The sequence below is a fragment of the Patagioenas fasciata genome, chromosome 13 (assembly GCF_037038585.1).
Source record: "Patagioenas fasciata isolate bPatFas1 chromosome 13, bPatFas1.hap1, whole genome shotgun sequence".
Lineage (NCBI taxonomy): Eukaryota > Metazoa > Chordata > Aves > Columbiformes > Columbidae > Patagioenas > Patagioenas fasciata.
The window spans coordinates 13,910,274-13,932,938 of record NC_092532.1 but is presented as its reverse complement, the minus strand read 5'-3'; the positions used below and the strand labels follow the sequence as shown (position 1 = coordinate 13,932,938).

The following is a 22,665-nucleotide window of genomic DNA, read 5'->3' as shown; positions in this document are numbered from 1 at the left end:
GCTGGTATGTCCAATACACTGTTAAACTTTTTAATCCTGAGCTTACTCTTGAAAGGTTTATTCATGCTATTTAATATGAACTGGTTTAGCTGGGAATGAAAACAAACATTCAAAATATGTTGATTCTATGCGCTATAGACAAAGTATGTCTGTTGTGTTCACTTGAAAATCTCCACTTGAAAAAAATACATAGTAGTTCTGAATTCTGGAAGATATTTAGATGCACCCAGCTCTGTATGTGTAAGTAGTCTCAACAAAGCATGGGGAAACTGGTTTGATTGAAGATGATAGTGATCAGGGTAGAGTTATTTTTTTAAGTAAAAATTAACGGGTGTACTGGCAAAGTGTGGATTTTGATTATCCGGGGAATACTGGGTGCTGACTTAAGGTTTTGCCTGGGGATGCTTTCTTCATTTTGGTTGGTTTTCCCTGGAAGCACTTCCCTGTGTGAAGTGCAACTCTCCTGTGGCTGTCACAGCAGTTTGAGCATGTAGAGGAATAAAAAAAGCTGGAAAAACCATGTCTGTATATCCAAGCTTATATGACAGTTAATTTGTACTTCAGTCAAGAGAATAAGCATGAATGTTCTCACTTTTTAAATTATTTTCCATTAGGTTATTGTTCAGTACTTCAAAGGCGTTCATGTGTGATTATTTTTATTCATTTCAAGTAGAATCTCTTCTGAGTATTTCTGGGGTTTTGTTTGTAAATAGACAGATTTGTTTAATCACCTTAACTGGCATTTAATCAATGTTGTTGACGATTCTGGTTGCTAGTAAATGCTGGTAAATTTGTATATGAACTGATCTACTGCTTGTATGTCTCCTGCTATCTGAACTAATATCCCAAAGCAAAAGATTATATAGGAGACTGTTCAAGCCTAAACTATAAAGGCTTTTCTGTTTTTCTTTCATAGATAGTGCCGATTCACAGACTGAAACATGTACAACGTACAGCAAGGTAAATCTATGCAGAACCGAGTATTTTCTGTCTATTCTTAAACCATCTAAATGATTTATGTTGAATATAAAGTACACTTTGAAAAATAATAGCTATTGTGCTGTGTTGGTTTGAAATTGAGAAGTTGAAGGCCAAAAGTTAATGTATGTTTTGTGGTTTAAACATCTTGTGTTCAGGATTAAAGGTATTTGTAATAGCACACTTCAAGTAAACTAAATTATTGCATACTTTTCATTTTAAGATACCTGCAGATAGAAATAGAACAGCGAAATAAGTGATATGGGAAAGTGATAGCAGTGATGGCTGAACGTTAGCTGAAAGAGAGATTTCTGAACAAAATTTTCAGAGTCTTTCTAGTTAATGTAGCTCTCGAAGACACGTAGTATTTAACCAAGAGGGTCCAGTGTCCTTCCTTTTGTTCTGAAGGGTGCCAGTAATGGGACATTTCTCAGGCAGCAGCAGCAGGCCTTACAAAAACGTCACTGCTCGTGTGACACCTCCTGGTGACAGCGGACTCCTGGGAGACAGTGTAGCCTTACCACTTAAATCAAGTTCCCAGCTGGGCAGTTGCTGCTGCGTGTTTGAGAGCTACATTAAACTCAAAAAGCAGCGTCTCCACAGTTAACATTCAACCAGAGTTGGTGATGCTCTCTTGCCTCCTGGGGTACCAAATGAAGACTTTCCTTGGTGAATTTTGGGGCCCATACTGGGATGAAAAAATTGGAATCAGCAACCTGGAAGCTGCCATTCTTTGCTTTTTGGTTTGAATTACTTAGAGCCTTCATTGCTTTGACTTATTTCAGTCCTATGTGTGAAACTGCAGCTTCTTGTTAAGTCTGCTTAGAGTGATGAAAACTGCTGGACATTCCCAATCGTTAAATATTTCAACTCTCTTCTTTTCTAAACTTGTCGCTTAAATCAAGAAAGGGCTTTTTTGGAGAGGTAGCAGCTATGATATTTTTCCCTCTGCAAAGGTACGTAAGAGGATATTATGCTGAGGTTTCCTGCAGCTGCTTTGTTCTCCAAGATGTCCCTGAAATACTACAAGACTTTCCAGCTACATTTTACCCATAGGACCCATCAGATTCTTCTATATTAATAATTCTAATCCAGAGCTGGTTTGGGACAAAATTAGAAGAAACCCTGAGAGGATTTCTTAGCCTGATTAATGGATAGTTGTTACTACTGAGTATGGCTTCAGTCACAAAATAGTTCTGTAAATACAACCTCTGTGTTATTTGGCAAATGAGCATGTCACAGACAAAAATGTACATGACACTCTTCCTAGATAAAAAGAAGGATTTTCCATGCCTCATTTTAACACAAAGTCTTTGATATATTTACAGTGGGACAGTATTCAGGATCTTCTGGGGCACCCTGTAGAAAAGCCGGTGGTACTTCACAGGTAAAGAATCTCTATTCTCCTTGCAGGGACTGAGCTGATACCAGAGGATTTGTTTAGGCCGAGGAAGGGTGTTGATTGCACTAGTTACTTTTAGGATGCTTCGCTGATAGTTTCAGACTTTTTGATTACTAACAAGGCTGGATAGGTGCTCTCAGACAACAGACTGGCATGGAGAATGACACCTTGGAAAATTTTGGAATCCAATTTCCAAAATTCCTGGAACTGTAATGTCTGGAGAAGAGCAAAGCAGCATGTAAAGAAGTTTCTCTGTTCACGTGTAATAAATAGTGTATATTTTTTGTTTAATACTAGTCACATGCATTTCAACAACATGACATCGTGTAGCACAGTGTGTAGTGTATATGATGGCAATCTGTCTGGAGGAGTTTTGCTTTTATGAAGATACGTAGGTGCTCTGCAGTTCTTTCAGGCTGACTGAAGGTAGAATAGTGAGTGTCCTTGTGCTTGCTCAGGTCCTACAGGGGCTGAGTGGGGTGTCGGGTTCAAGAGGCATTACCTGCTTGCGGTGCCATCATTCGGTGATAATTAAATGAAACTGCGATGTATCCTGAGACAAGTGTGAGTCATGGGTGCTGCGAAAATACTGCAGCAGTTTCAGATATACCTAACAAGGTATTTTCATCAGGCTTTCCTATGATTTTGAGTCTGACTTCCACCACCTCCCCCACCTCACCTAAATCATTGTGCCCTTTGTTCCTCTTTACTCCTGTTTTATTCCAATGAGATCGTTAGAGCAGAAGACATATAAAGTAAAGCTGAGGTGAAACAGTGATTACATAGAGCCCTTCTGTTTTTCATCTGTGTTGTAGCAAGTAGTTCAACCACAGTTTGCTTTACTGAGAACATCTCAAATGTCTCAGACATGCAATTTGAGAAACTGACCAGTTAGAAGAAAGGCCAAAAGGTAAATATTGGGGGAGGTGGGGAGGGCCAGAATTGGCTGTGGTCTAAGATCCGTTGCAGTCAGATTCTGCTATTGTCGTATGTATGAGCCAAAAATATCCAAAATATCTGAAGGACAAGTGATACATTAATTGTAAAAATACTGTTTAATAAAATCTGGATTATTCTATTTCAGCATCTTACAGGGTGATTTTTCAACATGATAAAACCAGTGAATTAATAGCATATAGTAAATGCATTTGGTAGAGGCTGAGAAATAAAGTTGATTGAAGAGTGGGAAAGGATCTTGCCCGAAAATAATTTGTAATATATTACATGGTGCTTTTCTCTTCCTATGTGTCTGCTGATTTTCAGGGTTCTTCCTGCTTAAGTTCAGTGAAAGAGAGTTTTCCTGTAGAGGTTGTTAGCAATTTTTTTATTGCTTTCTCCCAAAGTATTAAGAACAGCTCTGTGACACTGAGCAGAGGTGTCCTCAGGCTCACTTGGAATCCAGCAGTGGTGCTGCATAACATAGATTTACTTTCTTTTGATGAAAGCCGTGATAAAGATGCCATCATTTACCTTGTATTACGGAGTGGTTATTCTTCCCTAAGAAGTTTCTGATCCTCACACGTCCTTTTTTTTTCTTTTTCCCCTATTTTCTGCCCAGGTCATCATCTCCGAACAACACTAACCCATTTGGGTCAACCTTTTGCTTTGGACTGCAACGAATGATCTTTGAGGTTAGGTGAAAAACTTTCATATTTGAGCAAGAGAAGATGAGGAGTTTGCTATTATTACTACTGGCTTCTTATTTCCCCTTTCAAGAAAAGCCAGCGCTTGCGAGTGGCTGCATTTTTAGAGCTTATTGGCAGAAGCAGGCAACTTTCCAGTCTCTTCTCTGAGGTTGCACGTTTGCATGCTAACGCTGGGACTTCGCGTTTATCACCTAGAACTCGTACTAGCAGGAGATGCATGCGCTCGGCTCTGAGTAGTGGTGGAGCATGCTGGTGTTTAAACATGTCGTGGAAATCTAGAGGCCGTTTTTAGGAGCTAGCCAAGAGCTTGTTACTTTCTTTGGTTGTTGGGATTTCTTTTTCCAGGCAGATCAGTTCCGTATTCGCCATTTTCACTCTTCTGAGTTCCTGTTTGGTGTACAGTTCTTTTAATTGCCCTTTTTCCCTGCCGTCCTTTTGCAGGTGATGCAGAATAATCACATAGCTTCTGTTACTCTCTATGGCCCAACGCGGCCCAGCAGCCAGTTGAGAACATCGGACCTTCCCCAGTGAGCGTCCCCTGCAAAGTCAGCTAATCTCAATGCTACAAAATTAGTACAGCGTGCCTTGATTTGCTGCCACTTATAATATGGAAAGCACGTTATGATTTTTATTTTATTTTTTTTTCAACAAACCTTTCCACCCAGGAGCGAGGTGGAAGGGAAATTCTCTCAACCCTTCATCATGGGGCATGGAACTGTTGGTGGAGGAAAGCAGCTTAGGCGCCTGTGCCGTCGTTTATTCCTCTCGGTTGCCCTCATCCTATGCAGCACAGACCCGAAGAGACTGTCCCTCCTTCTCAGCTGGCAGAAGGGGAGGATGGAAGAGGGGCGTATAATGACTGCAAGAGTTAGAAGCACAAACTTTCTGAGCCTTGGAGCATCTGGAAGCAGGTATTGATTTTAGTCTGTTTGTGTTACCGTATTGATGTGGTGGTCACATTTTAAGAAAACGTGTGTGTATATATATATAGATATAAACACATCGGTATTTCTGTGGCTTAGGACATTGTACAAAGTGTGACAAGGATGTATATATGTCCATGATTTCAGGCACCACATCTTTGTGTAACTTTAAACCAAGCAAGTAGCATGTGCATAATACTTGGTTGTAACATTTGCACTACATACACTTTAATTACTTGATAAACGTTTATCTTCACTGAGGAGCATCTGTGTACTGGGTGAGAGTGGGGTGTGATGGTTATTTAATGTACGCTGCGCATAAAGCTTATTTATACAGTGGATCAAATTTATCCACCTTCCTGCACTAATATGTACTTGATATGCTGAAACAATTTTTTTCTGCCATGGCTGGTTTACTAATTTTTTTTTCATATGCAGTTTCAAAAAAAAAAATCTGGAAGAGGTTGTTTCTATGGCTGAAATATGTTTTAGTGAAAAGCTTTGATATGATTTTTCATACTACAGAAAAATGTAACGAAGAAATAGCATTGCCTCATTTGCCTCTGTTCCAAAATCCCTTCTTCCTACTGTTTCCTTAGAGAAAGGAAAGCTGTATATAATGGTATCTCGTAAGGAAATTCCCGGGCTCTGCCATCACCAGGAAAACCTTTTCTGTAACTTTTGATGTATGATTTTAATTTATGCCAAAGGTTTAGCCAAAGACATCCTTATTGTGGTTTCACCATTTCTGTACATAAATGCTAACTGCACACCCCACCCCAGCAGGCAGGATTTAGGCTTCTTTCTAGTTGGGAGATGCTGCTCGCGACATTTTATCCCAGGAGGATACTTTAGGTTTCTAGTTCTCTTACCAGTCTTATTTGGGGGAAGATAGGTGGTCTGTCTTTGAAATATTGAACCCTTTTTAAAAATGGACAAGAGAAATGTATAATTTTATCCCATTTTTAATATTTTGGTGTAGCAACTTGTGATACATAGATGACAATTTTGTGAGTTTTACTATGTGTGTACAGATTTTGTAAATATGACATTTTTGTAATTTTAACTCCATGTACAGTGTAATCCTGTATAGTTTATCAATGAATGAGAGATAGGAAATCGAATGTTAACTGAAGTTTTGGATCCTGGACCAGTAGCAGGGATAAATGTGTGTGTGTGTGAGATGTTCTTTGCCATTTAGTCTTCCTGTATACTGTGATACTCTAAACTGTTTTGCTAAAACAAACAAAAAAGCCCCATGGAGAATCTAATGGATAAGGAAAAAGTTACTGTTTACGTTTATCCCTAGGTGTCACTCCTGTTGAATCCCTGTTCAATCTGTGCTGTCTCCTGTGGTCATTGCTTGCTAAGAAAATCCTATGCCTCAATCTTCCTTTTGTTTCCTCTCTAATTTTAATTTCATTTTACATAGCCCTTCTGTAAATTAAATGGAATAATAATGAGCATGTACACTGAAAGAAAAATAAAATGAGACTCTCAGTTACTGTTTTTGTGTTAAATACAGTTGCTGGGTGTTTTTGTAATAAAATCATGGATGTTTTTGCTTTTTTTCCTTACCAATCAGTCCCTTTATTTTACTGCATTTCAGACATTACATTTAATGTATATGACTAGTGTTCCTCCTTTAGAGCCGATACAGTCTGTTCTCCAAAGCAGCAGTATGAAAACTAACATATTTGCAGTCTGTTTCCTAGTAGACACAGGGAAGTATATTATAAAGTGTTACCCTGAAGTGGAGAAGGAAAGTCTTTAAATACGGTAAATAACACCATGGCTTCTGTATTGTGTTCAAGAATGTGATTGTTACACTCACGGCAGCCCTTGGGTATTATTAAAATCAATCAAGCTTCAAAGAGTGTGAATATCCTGCAACAGGATGGAGGAAATTCTGCAGCAAAAGGAGCAAATGTGAATTCTGCTGCTTTCTCCTGCCCCAAGGTACTTCAGTAGGGCAGCACTGAAACTCCTGGTGCCATTCGCGTCCCTCCTGCGCTTGTGGTGTCACATAGGGCAGAGCACTTTGCTCTCCCTCTTCCAGCATCCCTCAGTTTGGGAATATAAAATAACCTTGCTGAGTGTGCTCTCGGAGAATTTTACCATCTCTGTTATTGAGATGGTGTGCGTGCTTATCCTTGTTACTGAAATATGGCAGCAATCCTGCTGATAATTTCAATTGATTTTAGTTAATCCTTTTCTAGTAAAGGCTCCAGATTAGCTGCAGGAAGAGGTAAATTCTTGATGGGACGATTTGAGTAATGGATATGCCAATGCTACCACTATCCTGCTTCAAGCATATTCGGTTGAAATTCCCTAGAAGCGTGCGGTCAGGAGGCTGCTGCAGTGTGGCCTTGGGACAGGCTGTCAGTTTTTAACGGCCTCAGTGACTCCACCTGCATGGGTAATGCTCCGAGGCAAAGCACAGTGTAGATAAATGAAGTTTGCTCTCTTAACAGCGCGCATACTTCTCTAGGTCAGTCCCTTCGTCTTGTAAAGTTCCTCTGTAGCAGACAAAAATCAAAAGCAATCTTGTCCGCTGCTGATGGGCTGAGCATGGAGCATTTATTTGGCTTTGGGGAGAGGCAGAGCTGAAGAAGGACACGGGCAGATGATGTGGAGCAGCTCTTTTGGGTTTCCTCACCGTTCCTTTGTGATTGCAGCTGCTCCTAGCTCGCTCCTCCGAGATGGTTTGATTTGTTTGCTGCTGTTTGGAGTAAGCCAAGCTGTTCCTGTGCGGATGCTTTAGGGAAGCTACTGTGGAGCCTTAAGGACTTGCTGGTGTGAAAAGGTTTGGACTGGGTGGGGGGAACTGGTGGCAGTTTTGAATCTCCAGATGGAAGAGAGGAAGGAACAGGGAATCAAGTTGCTCTGGGGGAGAAGGTGAGGATGGCATGGGGGGAAGTGTGGGGCTGTTTGCTTGGACCCAAAGCTGTTCCTGACAGGGGTGGGTGCTCAGGGTGCCAGCTCGAGCTCTGCTGGGCCAACTGGGCAGGGTGCATCCCCTTCCTCATCCCCTCCCTAAGGAACCTGGGGATTGGGGCTGTGTTGGATCCCATCTCAGCAAGTGTCCTTGTTAGGTCTGTGTGTGGTTTGATACATGCATGTGTGCGATGTGTGTGTTGACCCATCATCTTGGTTTCATATGATAAATCTGTTTGATACAACGTTAAGTAAAATTACATTTTTAATAAAATACATTGTGCATATGATCCAATTTTGATGTGTGCCTTTTGTGCAGAAATTAGAGTCCGTGTGTGTCTCTGCTCAACTTGAATGTTGCAGTATTTTCCACAGTATTTCATTTGCTTACATTTAATAAAACTGATTATTGTGCCCTTCTTTGTGGAGGTGAAACTGACATTTCTTCCCATACTTTTTAGACTTGCGAGCAGTCCCTGGGCTCCTGTGAATATTGAAATACAGCCAGTACTACATAGATCAGTGCTGCTGTGTAATACTAGAACCCTCTGTTCCCCCAAATGCAGTTCCTGTCAAGAAAACCTAATCTTCTATTGCTGGGAACTGTCACACTTCTAAACAGGTTTGTTTTTGTGAGGCTTTTTTCTGAAATAGTAATCGGGTGGTGTGTGAGAACTGATTCATGCGCTCATGATCGTTTGTCGTGTTCCAGAACTCCCATCAAACGGGTTTCAAACAGAATCTTTCCTACGGCTCAGCGTTGCAGCAGGACGGTGATTCATTGTTATCAGGGCTGGCTGGAGGTTCCACACCAGCTGGTGTTTTCCCAAGGGAAGCCGAGGGTGTTGGTGCCCACTTCACGTGGACTTTGTACACGTCGCTTGTCACCGTCACTCGGCAACACTGCTGAGCTGCAGCTCTGTCAGGCTTTGTGTTGGATGGCTCCAAGTGGATGTGAGAGTAAACCTGCATGTGTGAAGCTGGGTGGCTCTTATGTTGAAAGAAATGTATCTGAGCTGTAGCTAAATGCTTCAGAGTATTTGGATGAGGACCAAGGTGTCTGGTACGGCAGAATTTCATATGTGCTGCTTGTGGTTTATAGGGCTTTGAGTTCAGAATAATTTTTGGTATTGTGATGCAAAAAATGTTCCATCTCTGCAGATACAATTGTTCCATTTGCCCCATAAACACCTTTTTTTAATTATATCTCCTTTATCTTGGCTACACCAAGAGAAAGCAGTGTCTTCTCTGGCTGACCCTGTCAGACATAACCTGACACAGCACATGGAGCCAAATCTGAACACATCACTGTGTGTGTCTGGGGAGTTAAAACACAATTTAGTTGCAGTTGGTTCTTTTCATGTAAGGTATGGCCCAGGATGTTTCAGAGATAAGGTTGAAGCAAAATAAGGGGAAATTAAAAATAGAACTTCCTGAAGATCTAAGTCTTAAGCGTTACAAAAGGATCGGGAGTTAATGAAGGAGGGCGCTTTGTTCTAAGCCAGGGTATAACCAGTTCCCCGAGTGAAAACTGCACCTCCAAAGGGATTTGTTATTGCAGGGAGTTTTTTTGTGTCACTTGGAGGGTTCAGGCTGAACTTACATATAGCTAAAATTCACATAGGTAGGGATTATGGTAACTAATAAAATCACTGTTTAAATGTTATAAATGCCAAACCTTATATCCGAGGCTTTTGTTTCGTTTGTGGGGATGTGCATTTTTCCAGCGGGCAAAGTCATTCCTTTGCATGATCTGGGAACACAGACCCATCAGAACAGTGGGAAAGGTAAGCTGGAATTTGCAGGGTAGGTCACTGCTGTGGTGTAAGATTGGGTTTATAACAATAACTTTTGTTCTGGAGTAGACTGTACTGCTTTAACATAACCTTTTCTCTTTCATACCCTAATTAACTTTGTCATTTTAAAGTACTGTATATTGCAATTTTGGAAGCTGATTTTAAGTGCCTTAATGTCTCACACCTCCGCTACATATTCCAATTAGTTCATCGGTTTCATTCCAGTATTAATATCCTTCAGAGAGCCGTTTAGTTTAAATACCACTGACTAAAAAAGCCCTGCATGATCATGCAGTGCGCAGTCTAATCAACTAAGTAATCAAAACAGCCTGAATCACTGTATTCCCTTTTCACCTCCCCTGGCCTCTCTTAGAAAATCCGAACCGCTGACATCCCAAGTTTGCCCTGTTCCTTGCTGGGGAGCTCTGTTGCATCTATAAATATGGAGGCTACTAAGATGGTTTCACCCTTCTGCTCCTACAGCTGCAGTGAGCGTTTGTCTTAATATCATGGTTTTATCCCTGACCCAGCTCTGTCACCCCCTTGGGGACAAGGCAGTCACTGCGGAACTGTGTTATTCATGATTTTGTTCACTGGACTTGTCAAGGGATGGGCTGGGAAAGGGGGGGAGAGAGATGTGTGAGCTGGGTTTGGGTGGATGGGAGGGAGCGTTGCTGGTCAGGACTGGTGGGGGAGCTGTTGGCTGCTCTTGGAGGGACTCAGATGCACTTCAGGATTTAGTTTTCCTCTCATTTCTCAGTGTGGTTTTCTTACTGACCATAGGCCTAGGAAACAATGAAAAGTTGGATTTAAAAGTGTTACTGGTTTTGGTGAATGTCAGTGGAGTTCATAGCATCGCTGGGGATGTGGGGGGCTCATTTCCAGGGTGCCGAGACCTGCAGCTCCAGCTGGGAGGCACAACGCAGGGGCTCAGCGGTTGTTCAAATTGTGCTTGGGGGTAGACTTCTTTTCTCCCCCGATCCGATGATCTTTCAGCACTGTCCAGCAGTGTTCTCAGTGCTAATGTTTAGTGAGGATTCTCTGAGCCGTTTGATTATATTCCACTGTTGGATTTTGCAGCTGGGGTTTGCTTCTGAGAACCTGCTGTAGAAAGATGAGTAATTAAACTGCAGTCGGGAAGCACAGTATTTCAACATTCAGTTGCTTCAGAGCTGCCTTTGGCTTTCTTTTTTATGATGGCTAAGTCAGCAGTGGCCTGACCGAGTGGTGCCTCTTGGCAATTCGCTACCAGTTTATGTGTTGAGAGATGCATTCGGAGGTGCTAAATGTGAGGTTCAAGCCAGCTCTGCTCGTTATAATGACCAAATCTGGCTATTTATGTGCAGTAGGAACAAAATTTGACTGTGTGTGGATCCCTGGGCTTCAATAAAACCTACTGTACTGTATTGGCTTCAGATGTTTATGTCTGTCTCGAGGAAGTCTGCTTGCTTTCCTTGCTACTGGTGGAACCCACTTAAGAAGTTTTTATGTTTTCTCATGGGTTAGTCATGAAAAATGCCAAGCAAGGCTTTGTAGCATAACCCCGACTGGTGCATTGAATTAGCCAGTTCATAAAAGCTGCTCAGAATGTCATTCTGAAATGAATGGTCTGGGTTTTCTCAGATGCATCAGAAAGGTGGGTAGAGGGGCCTCCCTGCCAGCTCTCGTACACAACTAGGGGTTTAGGATTTCCTGAAGAGACCCCATCGTTAAGGAAACAATCTCCAGCTTGAAGTCAAAGATTTTTGCCTGCGGTAGCAAATTTATTGAACTTCAGGGCGTGCAGCCCTGCCCTCAGCATTCTGCTTGCATTTGGGGTCTGGGAACTTCCAGCTCAACGGCAGAACCAAACAAAAACTGTTAAAATCAGGTCAAACAGGCCATGCATCGGGCTGGAGAAACAGGAGCAGATGTATCTTTCATTAATAGGTGCTAGATTTACTATTCATTGAATAAAAGAAATAAGCTATTCCATGGCCTAAGACAACAGAGCAAGCAGTTTGCTGTAGTTCTGTTTCTGCCAGCTGGTAGGTGCTGGCATAGGTGGATGTTGAAAAACTTTGATCTGGGACAAAATGCCCTTATTAATGCTGTATTGTGGGTAGACTGCAGATCTGAAGGCATTTATAGAGGGAGGAGCCAACCTCTGTGCATCCCCAAGTTAAAAGGAAGATCTTAACAAGGACTGCTGAACCTGACCAGCTGCTCTGTAGGAAACTGTAAGGTAAGCCATCTTTATTCTTCCATCATTGCCATTAAATTAAGTCCAGCATAGGAAAAGATCGCCCAAGTTATCCAAAACACTGAATAATGTGTGTTTTCATGTTGCTGTCCTCATGAAAAATACCTGTGGTGTTAGTTTTACAACATGTGTGCAGATGCACTGGACAGACTCACTCTGACCACTGGAGGCACGTCTGCATGCTGTCTTTTAATTGTGGTATAAATAATTTCCCAAACTGTAAACTAATCACAGGTAATACATTTCTGTAGAAGCTCATAAATACATAGGTATCACACATGAGTAACCAGGGGCATGATGGGCTTTCTTCCACCAGCAAGGCTCTGGCTCATTTCCACACCCCACAGAGCTCCTGGTAAAGCTCGCACGAGCATTTTGTATTTCAGGATTGCATCCTGGAAATATCCCAGATCAACATGTGGTCTTTTGATTTCTGTATAGTTGACCTTTCCTTGGAAACACATTATTGTGAGGCTTAAATGCTTATGATGAAGTTAACTTGTAGGACTCGCTAACAGACTACCAACACACGCTACCAGCTTGCTTTCCTTCACGTTGTGTGTAGTTAATCTGAGCACTGAGCGTGGATTATTGCTGGGTGGGAGGAAGGCTGGACCCAGATACAAAATGCAGCTGCGCTGCAGGCTCTGTTCAAAGCAAAGCAGCTTCCTGCACATTTACTGTCGTTTCCTTTGAAGCTGTGTGTATGTGCCTTCCCGAAGAGTGATGGCGTCGGGGTTCTGTGATGGGCAGGAGTTTTGTTGAGGGGGAAAAAATTGCAAAAGAATTAACACACACAGTACCAGAGGTGAATTCAGGCTCTTTGGCCCATGAATTTCATAGCTTTTTGACCCTGATTTAGAGGAATTTACTTGTCCAAGAAAAGGATTTTCTTTGAAGACAATCTGCTGCTGGAAAAAATCCCAAAATGTTCCAAAGTATTGATTGTTCTTTGAAAAACTAAGCCATCCTATGTTCTTGTCCAATGCTTAAATTACTTACAAAGTTGCAGACGGATCGAAACTTGGAAAACTCAACAGAAAGATTGCTGTGTGTTTTTGCTTTCTTGCAATAAATTTAGAAAGGTTTTTGTTCTGAAGATCACTTTCTCCCTTTACGTGATGCCTGTGCCAATACGGAAATTCTTGGCTGCAGTTGCCTGCGTGCCAGGCAAGAGCACCAGGGTCTATGGAAACCAGCCTGGTCCATGGACAAGTTTTCCTTTGGTTTGAAGAAGCTCCCAGATGTGACGCAAGCAGCAGGTCCGTGTGGTTTTACCCGCACAAGCAAAGGCCAAAGGGTCCCTCCAGATGCAAACCTTCTGAAGATCTGGACTGGGTGGTGAGAGAGGTCAGATACTGTTGGATGACTTTGAGTTTTCACTGAGTGTCAGTTAGCATAGACAGCCTGAGCTCATGGAAGTGCCAAAAACTGGTCCCCTGAGTCTGTCAATGGAGCAGATATTTGAACTGAGGAGTTGCTACAAATAATGAAACATCAATGCTCGGAGGGATCAACTCAAAGTTCTTCTTGTCCTTTCTTTAAAGGCCATTTGGAAGTCCACCCCTTCCCAGTTATCTAACCGCTTGTCCTCTGCCCAACCAGCCACACCAACCTCAGCCTCCAGTTTGTTTTCTTCTAGTCCACCCTATTTGCAACATAGAATCATAAAATCATTTTGTTTGGAAGAGATGCTCAAGATCATCGAGGATCACATATGACCCCATTTTGATAGCTATTTCTTCTTCTCTTCTTATGAAGCCTTCAGAAAGCCAACCAGGCAGCAGGGATTTGATTTGAGCATACACTAAGATGACCTGATTTCCTTTACTCTGGTTACGGTGTAGTTTGGTTGTTTCTCAATGAGTCCGAGTCAAGGTAACAAGTTGACAATGATCCCTGTGCTCTTCTTTCATTTTTCAGATTTCTAACAATGCTGAAAAATCTCCAAGGACTGCATTTTGCAATGTGCCTTTTGCACATTGGCCCACTAAGCACTACTACAACACTAATAAATAATAATAAATTAAAGATAATGGATGATTATTTGGACTCAGTAACGGAGGAGGACCTATATGATACGTGTGCAAATGTGGAATTTTGGCAAATTCCAGCAATAGTTTTTCGTCTTCTCTTGAAAGTGTAAATAAGCTGTGCTAAAATATTCTGCTTCTACAGTCAGTTTAATTGATTGTGACAGTTCCAGGTTCCCTTTCTCAGCTGGTTTGCTCTGTGGTTCTGCTGCAGTCTGCCTGCATTATCTGAGGGGTGATGCCTGTGTTGTCTGAGCTTTCCTTTTCCATTGGAAAGGCTTCTTCACTTGCTTCTTCTGAGTACAGGAAAGATGGGGGCTGTGGAGCAGGTTCCACATTAGCCAGATCTCAGCAACTTTCAGACTGTGAACCACCATGAGATCTTTGTAAAAACAGGGGTCAAATGTCTGTAGGTGTGGGGCAGCAGATGGCTTGACAATGCCAAAGGTCTTGAATCCTTCGTGCAAAATGGGTTTGAGGTTGATTCTCTGTAAGCACATGCCCAAAAAGACGTCGTCGATGGGGAAGAGTTCTACCTCTCTGCAAGCCCTGGAGAGCTTCCTCATGGTGTGGCTGGACAGCAAAAACCCTCCTCCCCCTGCGTAGGCTGGGTAGATGCTGAGCCCATACATGGTCTCTGGGATGTAGTATTTGCTCTTTCGGACACGGATAGGGCGGGCGTTGTAGATGATGTCCCCAACAAAGAGGTCCTCAGCGGGGTTATGTCTCTCAAGGAAGTCAACGATGTTCTCGACATTGACAAAAACATCAGCGTCACCTTTAAAAATAAATTTCACATTGTGGCAGAATTCAGCAGCCCAGTTCAGGAAGTGGATCTCCTTCAGGGTCAGGTTGAAGAAAGTGTCCATGAAGTCCCAGAGTAAAATATCCCGGTATACCTGACTCTCCTGATGGATCAGGGTCTCCCATGTTGCCAGCGCTGTCCTATTCTTTGGTGTTCCAAGGAGGAACACTCGCTGGATCTGCTCCTCGTTCACCAAACCCTCTCTGCCCCAAGTTTTCCGGACAATCTCACGTCTGTCGAAGTCTTCAACTACCGATTTGATCGCAATGAGCAGAAAGGGACCTCCAGGTGTTTTCCTGCATTTCTTGGGCTGGTTAATGAGGAGATTGAAGTTCCTGTTGTCCTTGTTTAGGAGGTAGCGCTTGAAGTTGAAGGCAGAATCAGTCAACGGGGGTGGAGCTGTAGTTTGGACCTTGTTGTTGGCCACTTCTGTTCGTCTAATGATAGGAGTGACTTGCGGTCTGGGTACTGTTGCCTCTGGTGGCATCGGTCTCCAAGGTGCTCTGGGGTCAGGGGATATTTTTGGCGTTATTGAAGGCTTCTTCTGTGGTGGCTCCTTGTTTCCTACTGGGACTAGATGTTCCAGCTGGGAGTAGAGGAGAGAGCAGAGCGCGACCAGCAGGACGAGGGTACAGATCGCATCCCCCTTGAGACGAACTCTCATTGTCTCCGTGGTGCTTCTGGGACTCTTAAAAGCTGCGTTGGAGCTGCCTGGCACCAATGTCCATCTGTAAATAAATGTACAGTGTGTCAGCAACGTGGACTTGGCATCTTTGAAGCATGCAGGCAAGACTAACTCAAACGCCATTTAAAGGAACAGCAGCAAAGTGCATTTTAACTCATACAAACACTTGCCCAAAGGCACAGGGGTTGCAAACCTCATCCTGACGCACATGCTTTGGCTCTGTGACTTGGTAAGTGAAGTCACCAACCCGTCACCCATCCTGAAAACTGCTCCCTAAGCACGAGGTGAAATCAGCCCTTCCTCCCCATCCCTTTCTGCCCAATGCGTTTTGCCATTTCAGAGACTTCACTGCTTAGGGTGAAAAACAGGTGAAAAATTATGAACAATACCATTCTTCCATAAATCATTAGTTTGTTTTTGGTTTGTTTTATTTTTTCCTTTTTCCACTCCCCTCAACTTTGTAACTGTTTCTTGCTGTTTTTACCCTATTTGGGTGGAAACAGGGAGGCGCAGAGCTGACTGTTCAGTGGCCGCGTGTCCCTGGCGTTTCCCTGCACGCAGAGCCAGCTCTTGTAAAACAGCTGTGATTTGTCCTTCAAAGGGAATACATTAGGCGTGCTCTTGAATGCACATAGGCCCTTTTTGCTGCCAGTAATCTTTATAAAATATTAAACCGTTATAAATAACTTCAATTAATAAGGTTGGAAAGGGCACAGGTGTTTTGCCTCCCCCAAATCACCCTTACCAGTAAGCACGAGGTGGGCAAATAAATCCCAGTATGCAGAAGCAAGGCAGAGCCTGATGTTACGAATGTTTTATTCATGCGTGAGAGATGAAAGTGCCTCTTGAAATACAAGATTTGTTTCCTCGCGCTTTTCCCAAAGATCTTCGATCAGTTCTTCAACTGCAAACAATAAAAAATAATAATAATGAAAGAGCAGTAAGTCACCTCCAGGGACGGTGGCTGCCCCACTGTGCTGGGCAGCCCGTTCCAGTGGCCAACAACCCTTTCTCTGAAGAAATTTTTCCTAATATCCAATCTAAACTTCTACTGTCACAACTTGAGGCCACATTTCTCACTGTGTTCTGGCCTCTAACAGAGATTGCTAGGGTTTTCTCAACTTTTCGGCCTTTTTACTGTACCTTTCACTTCTCTCCTAGGCTAGGCAGGTGTTTTAACCGGCATAGCTTTGATATTTGATAACAGGATTGCAGAATTTTCTCTGATCTCTCATAAATTGTTGTTAACAAGCTTAAAATAATCAGACGCTGTTTTCTGTTTGTGTTCTTTCTGCCACATGACTTGGCTCATAACTATTTTCAGCCTCGCGAAACAGTCTCTTCTATCGTATATAGGATGTTAGTTTGCATTTTACATCTGTCACGTGCAAATTGCCTTTGGCAAGTCCTGATTGCGGTTCCCTCCAGCAACTCGCTGTGTTTCAGTTTTGCACTAAATCATCCTTTATCTGTCAGGATGTGGTTCCCAGCAGGCTTTCCCTCATGTTGCCTTCAATAGTTTTGAAGGCAAGCTCCGGGGGTATGAAAGGATGGTCCCACTTCACCCAGAACACGCTACCGAACTGGATTTGCTAAGGAGAGAGAGTCTGTCTGTCTTCTGCCCATCTGGAGTGAGAATTCTTCTCAGAGCTATCGAGATACCTAAAATAGGGACCCTCTAGCAAAAAGGTCATCAGAACTAAAATGGAGGCATTTTTCCTGCTTCTGTTGCGATGGGATGAGCTTTATGTGCACATGGTCCCTGGAGGAAGCAGACGTGGAGTCCCTGGTGGGATGGATCCTGATGGTGTCGGGATGTTTGTGTCTCTCCACTCAAGCTCTTTGCAAAGCCTCATCTTTCCCCACCGTAATAGCTTTATTTTTTTTCCCTTTTCTATGCAACAGTTTGATCTTATTTCAGCTGTCAGGCTCCAGCAGGTAATTAGGGAGCTGGATGAAAGTCCTGGCTCTTTCCTATGTTTAATTTTATCAGCAAGAGTTTGGAATAAAATGTATGTGTCATGAAACTTGTTATTTCCATGACTTACAAATTAATCCTGCCAGCATCTTGGAATCTGGCAATAAATTCCCTTGGAAAAGCCAAGAAAAACCCTGAATTGTTACAAGCCTGGGCTGATAGCCTGAATTTTCTTCTGTGTTTTCATTTATTGAAAGAAAAGAATCTGAAATAGCAGTTTCCATGCTGAAATAAAACAGTTCAGTGCTGAATATAGACATCTCATTTTCAAAAGAAGTTTCCAGCCCTTGATGTGATTCCTTGATCGAATTATATAGGTTTTCCAGCCTTTTGAAGGATTACCCTGGATTATTACACAGGTGTGAGCTCTATCCATGGATGTTAGTGTGGGAAAAGCTGTCCTGTTCTTGATTTCAGAGGGATTGATGATTCTGGCAGACACTCCACTGTGTCCTGAAGCCAAAAAGATTATTCATCCACCTCGACACCAGAAAGGAAAAAAAAATTACAGGGCTATTAAAGCAAGCAGAAAATATTTGCTGCCAAACAAAAGAGATGTGATCACAGCAGAACGTTTCTCGACACAGCGTCTCTGCATCTCCACATCCAAGGCAGATGCATCTCTGCTTCATACACCACTGCGAGGGATCTCCATCCAACATCCATCTCCACCTGGGGAATAGAAGGTTCCAGGGAGACCTTATTGCAGCTTTTTGGTACTTAAAAGGGGATGATAAAAAAGATGGGGACAGACTTTTTAGCAGGGACTGTTGTGAGGGTACAAGAGGCGATGGTTTTAAACTAAAGAAGGGGAGATTCAGGCTGGACATGAAGCAGAAATTCTTTACACTGAGGGTGATGAAACCCTGGCCCAGGTTGCCCAGAGAGGTGGTGGATGCCCCATCCCTGGAGACATCCCAGGCCAGGCTGGACGGGGCTCTGAGCAACCTGAGCTGGTGAAGATGTCCCTGCTCATGGCAGGGGGGGCACTGGGTGAGCTTTGAAGGTCCCTTCCAACACAGACTATTCTATGATAATTCTGTGATAGTGAAATGGAGCTGGGGTTATAAAACTGCTGCATCACTGGATGCCTCGGGGAACACGGGCTGAGCTGCCAGGGCTGCCTCCTGTGTCCTCCAAGCTTGGAAAAATTGGCAGTTGTCCCCTGTTGTGTTGGCTGCCCAGGGATGGCTCCGGTTTGGAGCCCAGTTGGAGCGGGTCTGAATGGGGCGGTGCAGTTTGCCCAGCGGTGGGGCACGGTGGGTCCTGGGGACAGTTTGGAGTGTGTCACATGTTGAGCTGTGAGCACCAGCAATCTTAGAGGGCTGAGAGGTCCAATAACCACGAGGTGGCAACATGGGGAGCCCGTACGCAGGGGGAACGTGCTGGAAGGACCAAGGGGGCCACATCCTGCTTGACTTGGGAGACTCCAAAATGCTCAGAAGCTGGAAGTGGCCGGAGGTGGACACAGCACCCTGGGGAGCATCCAGGCAGGGAACGTGACCTGCGCTGTTGCATTCTCGGGCAGAGCGCCCAGTCCTCCGTCTGGTGTTCATTTATTAGAGAGGAGGATTCTGAAATATGGCCAAGGACTGCTGCAATAAAAGCAGTTAAGTGATTTTTTTTTCTTCAAAATTGCTAGTACTTTGTTCCCAGTTGAATGACGTGAAGCCTTGAGCTCATCCTGGAAACTTCCTTCTTTTGCAGCAGCCGTCACGTCTCCATCACTCGGCACTTCTGCTCACATGGGTCCAGGTGGGAAAAAGCCTCTGGATCCTGTCCCAGCAATCAGTCAAGGAGCTGTGGTGATTCTGGCCTGTTGCTTTGTGCCATGAAGAGTGGTTATTCGACTCACCCAGCCTTGGGAGAAGCAGCTTTGGTAGCGAGGCAAGCTGAAAATGTGGTACACCGAACAAGAGGGTACGAAACACAGCAACGAGCTCTGCTGGACGCTCATCCCAGCACGGCTCCTGGCACCAGCCGTGGCGTGTCCACAGGTCAGCTTGCTGTCCCACTCCATGTGAGTTGGTGCTTCAAGGGGCTTTGGTGCCGGACAATTCCCCCCTCTGCGTTCCCGGGTGTCTACGAAGGGGGCTTGTTTGGAGCTACAGGGTTACAAAGCCATGCTGAACAATTCAATCTTCTTGACTAGAAGACAGGACATGCTGAAATACAAGAGATGCCCCCTGGCCAGTTGGTTAGTGCAAAGCCCTAGGAAAATGAAGTGACCAAAACAATTGCTAAGCTGCCTTACAGAAAAAAAGAGCCCACCTCATTCAGCTACTTAGAAGCTTTGATCTCTGTAAACAGAGAATAAGCTGTAGGATTTAATTAGCTGAATGTCTTAAGAGACGGTTCCCAGGAGTCGAGATTGTGAACCAGAGCCGAATGAACGCAGTGCAGGGAGCAGAGGCCGTCAGTGCTCAGCTGCACACCGTGGCTCTGCTCGGATGCTGGTGGCCGGTGCCACCGTCACAGCAGTGCTCTGTCCCCGTGCACAGTGTCACCGACACAGTGTCACCACTGCCATTACTTGCGTTGCAGCACCTGGAGGCAAAAGCTCTGTTGTTCGAAACACTGCACAAACAGGTAACAAAAACGTAGCCCCCACTCCAAAGACAGTTTCCAACTTTCCTGTCGGAGCTGCTTTTCAGGCCAGCACAAACGAGTGGGTGAGATCCATGCTGTCACAGGACAGGGCGCCTTACTTACTGCTTGCCCCAGACCTGAAATATGTGGTTTCATCAGCTTCCCAGCTGGCTGGTCCCGTTTTATTACAGTCTCTCCTGTCAGCTCTGTCAGCCTCACCGTCGCAATGCCAGTCACACGTTAGACAACAGCTCACAAACAGCTGCTGCGGTTGTCTCCGTGTAGCTTTCACCCCTGTCAGTGAAGCTTTCATGAAGTATTTGAACTGAAATGCAGAGAAACCGCAGAGCTGCTAAGCGAAGGCTAGAGATGGATGCTAAGAAGTCTGCTCTCACTTACAGAGGTCCCAAAAAAGAAACTTGCACCATCCCCAGTGGAGAATCGCGTGGTACTGTGGCAGAAGGCAGCGGGGCAGCCCCGGTGACCCTGGGCAGAGCTGGCTGCCCGCACAACCGTCCCCACGGCCCCGGGAAACACGGGCTGCTGGCACCGCTCCTGCCGTCGCCCCGCTGAGCTGGGTAAAGCATCCAGGGACACGTGGCGCCATTTAGGGGCTGCAGCTCTGCTGCGTGCAAGCAGCGTGGGATGTTCCCCGGCCCTTTCGGGGCAGGATGAGCCATCGGGCAGCACCCGTGCAGGGCGGTGCTGCTGCCAGGCGCAGCGTGGCCAGGCCCAGCAAACGGGGAAAGAAACTCCAGCAAACGGGAAGAAGCTCCAGCTCCTCCCAAGCACAGCACCATGTCTCCAACAAGGGCGTTCAGCTGCTGGCAACGTTAGGAAACGGTAATACACAATTATCTTCTGCAGCCTTTGCAGCCGTGAGAGGTACTTTCTGAAATCCGGACGCAGGCTTGCATGTAGGTGGTCTGATTTTCAGAATTACAGAGAGCTCAGCAGCCCAACTTGCACCCCCAGTGCTTCAGGGAGAGAGGGCCCTCCCGGAGCGGCCAAGTGCAGGCAAAGAACTTGCATGCTCTCTTGCAAACATTAATTTCCCCTGGCCCCGGGAGGAGCATAAAGCCTTGCAGGCTTGTGAAGGGGTAAGAAATGGCCCCACTGACACAACCACCCTGCTTTCCCAGCCCTCCCCAGGCTGCAGCACTTGGGTTTCTTCCGCTCCCAGACTCTCTTCTCATCTGATAAATAATTTGCCTGATATGCCCCCAAACCCAGCAACTACAGGGCATTAGCATGGGCTTATTATTTCAAGATGATGGCCAAAGCATACGTTTATCAGAATCTGCCCAAAAGATGTTAGAAAACGTGATCAGTAACAGCTCATTTCATTGGGACTGAGCTTTTTTTCTTTCTCTCTTTGCAACACTAGAGAATTTGAAAATTCCCATGTTTTGCTGAAAGCATAGAATAGCATAACACAGGGGGAAGATTCATGCTCCTTTACTGACAAAGAATGGCTCGTAAATGTAATGTGCCACCACTGAAGCATGTTCGCAGTTGAGAAGGAACCCTGTCTTGTAGCACTGAGGACATTATTTAAAGAAGTCCCAAACTTTCTTCTGTAAAAACAACATCAAGCACACAAAGAAGGTTCTTTGGAAAATAAAGCATAAAGGAGATGTAGCGGGGCCAGAGGCTGCACGTTCAGAGCCTGAAGCTGACCCTGCTGCATGTTAACAATCACGGTTCAGGTTGCTCTGTGTAATGACACGGCAAGAGCTATAAGGCAAAAAGAAAAGCCGCGGGCTAGAGGCAAAGCAAGAAGGACAGACTCCAATTCACACCGTCCACAGCAGAACTGATCAAACATACATAATAGATACTTACATCCCATTCGATAGCGCTGATCCTGCGTCCCCTCGGTAATGTCCCGGCAGCGGGCTGCCAAGTAGGCACATCTGGATATCGTTAGTGTCAGACATTCCTCAGCCTTTGAGCGAAACCGAGGAAACCCTGGCCGAGCCGAGCAGCGCCCGTTCCCCCGCACTCTGAGCCCTTTTCATGCTGAACCCCGGCAAAGCTTCCCCCAGCTCGGGTGCCTGAAGTCGGGGTGTGTGTGCCAAGGGGGGCTGGGACGAGACGCTGGGTTCCCTCCTCGCACAGCCCAGCTCGGCAGAGCGTGGGGGAAGGAGCGGCCACAGATGGAAGGAGCTGGGTCTGTGTCCAAGGGCCGGACACGTGACCGTGGGCTGGGAGCGCAGTCGGGATCAGCACCGCCAGCCCCGCTCCTGCTGCGCCCCACGGGGACCAGGTGTCGAGGGACGGAACATGGAGACGGGCTGGGGGCTTCCATCTGTTCTGCTGTTGTACCGGTTAAAAACAACCACAACAAAGGCTTTTTTTTCTTTTTTACTGTAACATTTTCAATAGGAAACATACTAATTCGTCTTTTTTTTTCCGCACAATTTCATTATTTTATTTTATTTTTTTTAATCCCCTTGTGATTATTTACCTCTGCAAAGGCTCCATATTGAGGTACTGGAGAGAGTGCAGAGGAAGGTGATGAAGCTGGTGAGGGGTCTGGAGCACAAGTGCGATGGGAGCGGCTGAGGGACCTGGGGGGTTCAGCTGGAGAACAGGAGCTGAGGGGAGACCTTCTGATCTCTGAACTGCCTGAAAGGAGACTGGAGCAT

At 44.7% G+C, this 22,665-nt stretch overlaps 2 protein-coding genes across 4 annotated transcripts in view; one reads left to right on the top strand and one right to left on the bottom strand.

Moving 5' to 3' along the window:
- The window catches only part of PHAF1 (phagophore assembly factor 1), a 31,908-nt gene extending 25,410 nt beyond the window's left edge, over positions 1-6,498 (top strand). For both annotated transcript variants that reach the window (XM_065848452.2, XM_065848451.2), the window contains exons 14-17: positions 917-960; positions 2,307-2,365; positions 3,939-4,011; positions 4,468-6,498. In XM_065848452.2, coding sequence (XP_065704524.1) covers positions 917-960; positions 2,307-2,365; positions 3,939-4,011; positions 4,468-4,557 — 266 coding nt within the window. In that variant the 3' untranslated portion in view covers positions 4,558-6,498. The remainder of the gene's footprint in view (positions 1-916; positions 961-2,306; positions 2,366-3,938; positions 4,012-4,467) is intronic.
- A 5,595-nt stretch (positions 6,499-12,093) lies between these two features.
- Positions 12,094-22,198, bottom strand: B3GNT9 (UDP-GlcNAc:betaGal beta-1,3-N-acetylglucosaminyltransferase 9). Of its 2 annotated transcripts, XM_065848556.2 has the most exons (3): positions 21,860-22,198; positions 16,193-16,351; positions 12,094-15,490 (listed from the first exon to the last, which is right to left on the bottom strand). In XM_065848556.2, the coding sequence occupies exon 3, from the start codon at positions 15,424-15,426 to the stop codon at positions 14,182-14,184; it is 1,245 nt and encodes a 414-aa protein (XP_065704628.1). In that variant the 5' UTR covers positions 15,427-15,490; positions 16,193-16,351; positions 21,860-22,198; the 3' UTR covers positions 12,094-14,181. The 2 variants fall into 2 exon arrangements, with proteins under 2 accessions (XP_065704628.1, XP_065704627.1); XM_065848555.2 differs by lacking the exon at positions 16,193-16,351.
- Between the last annotated feature and the right edge of the window lie 467 nt (positions 22,199-22,665).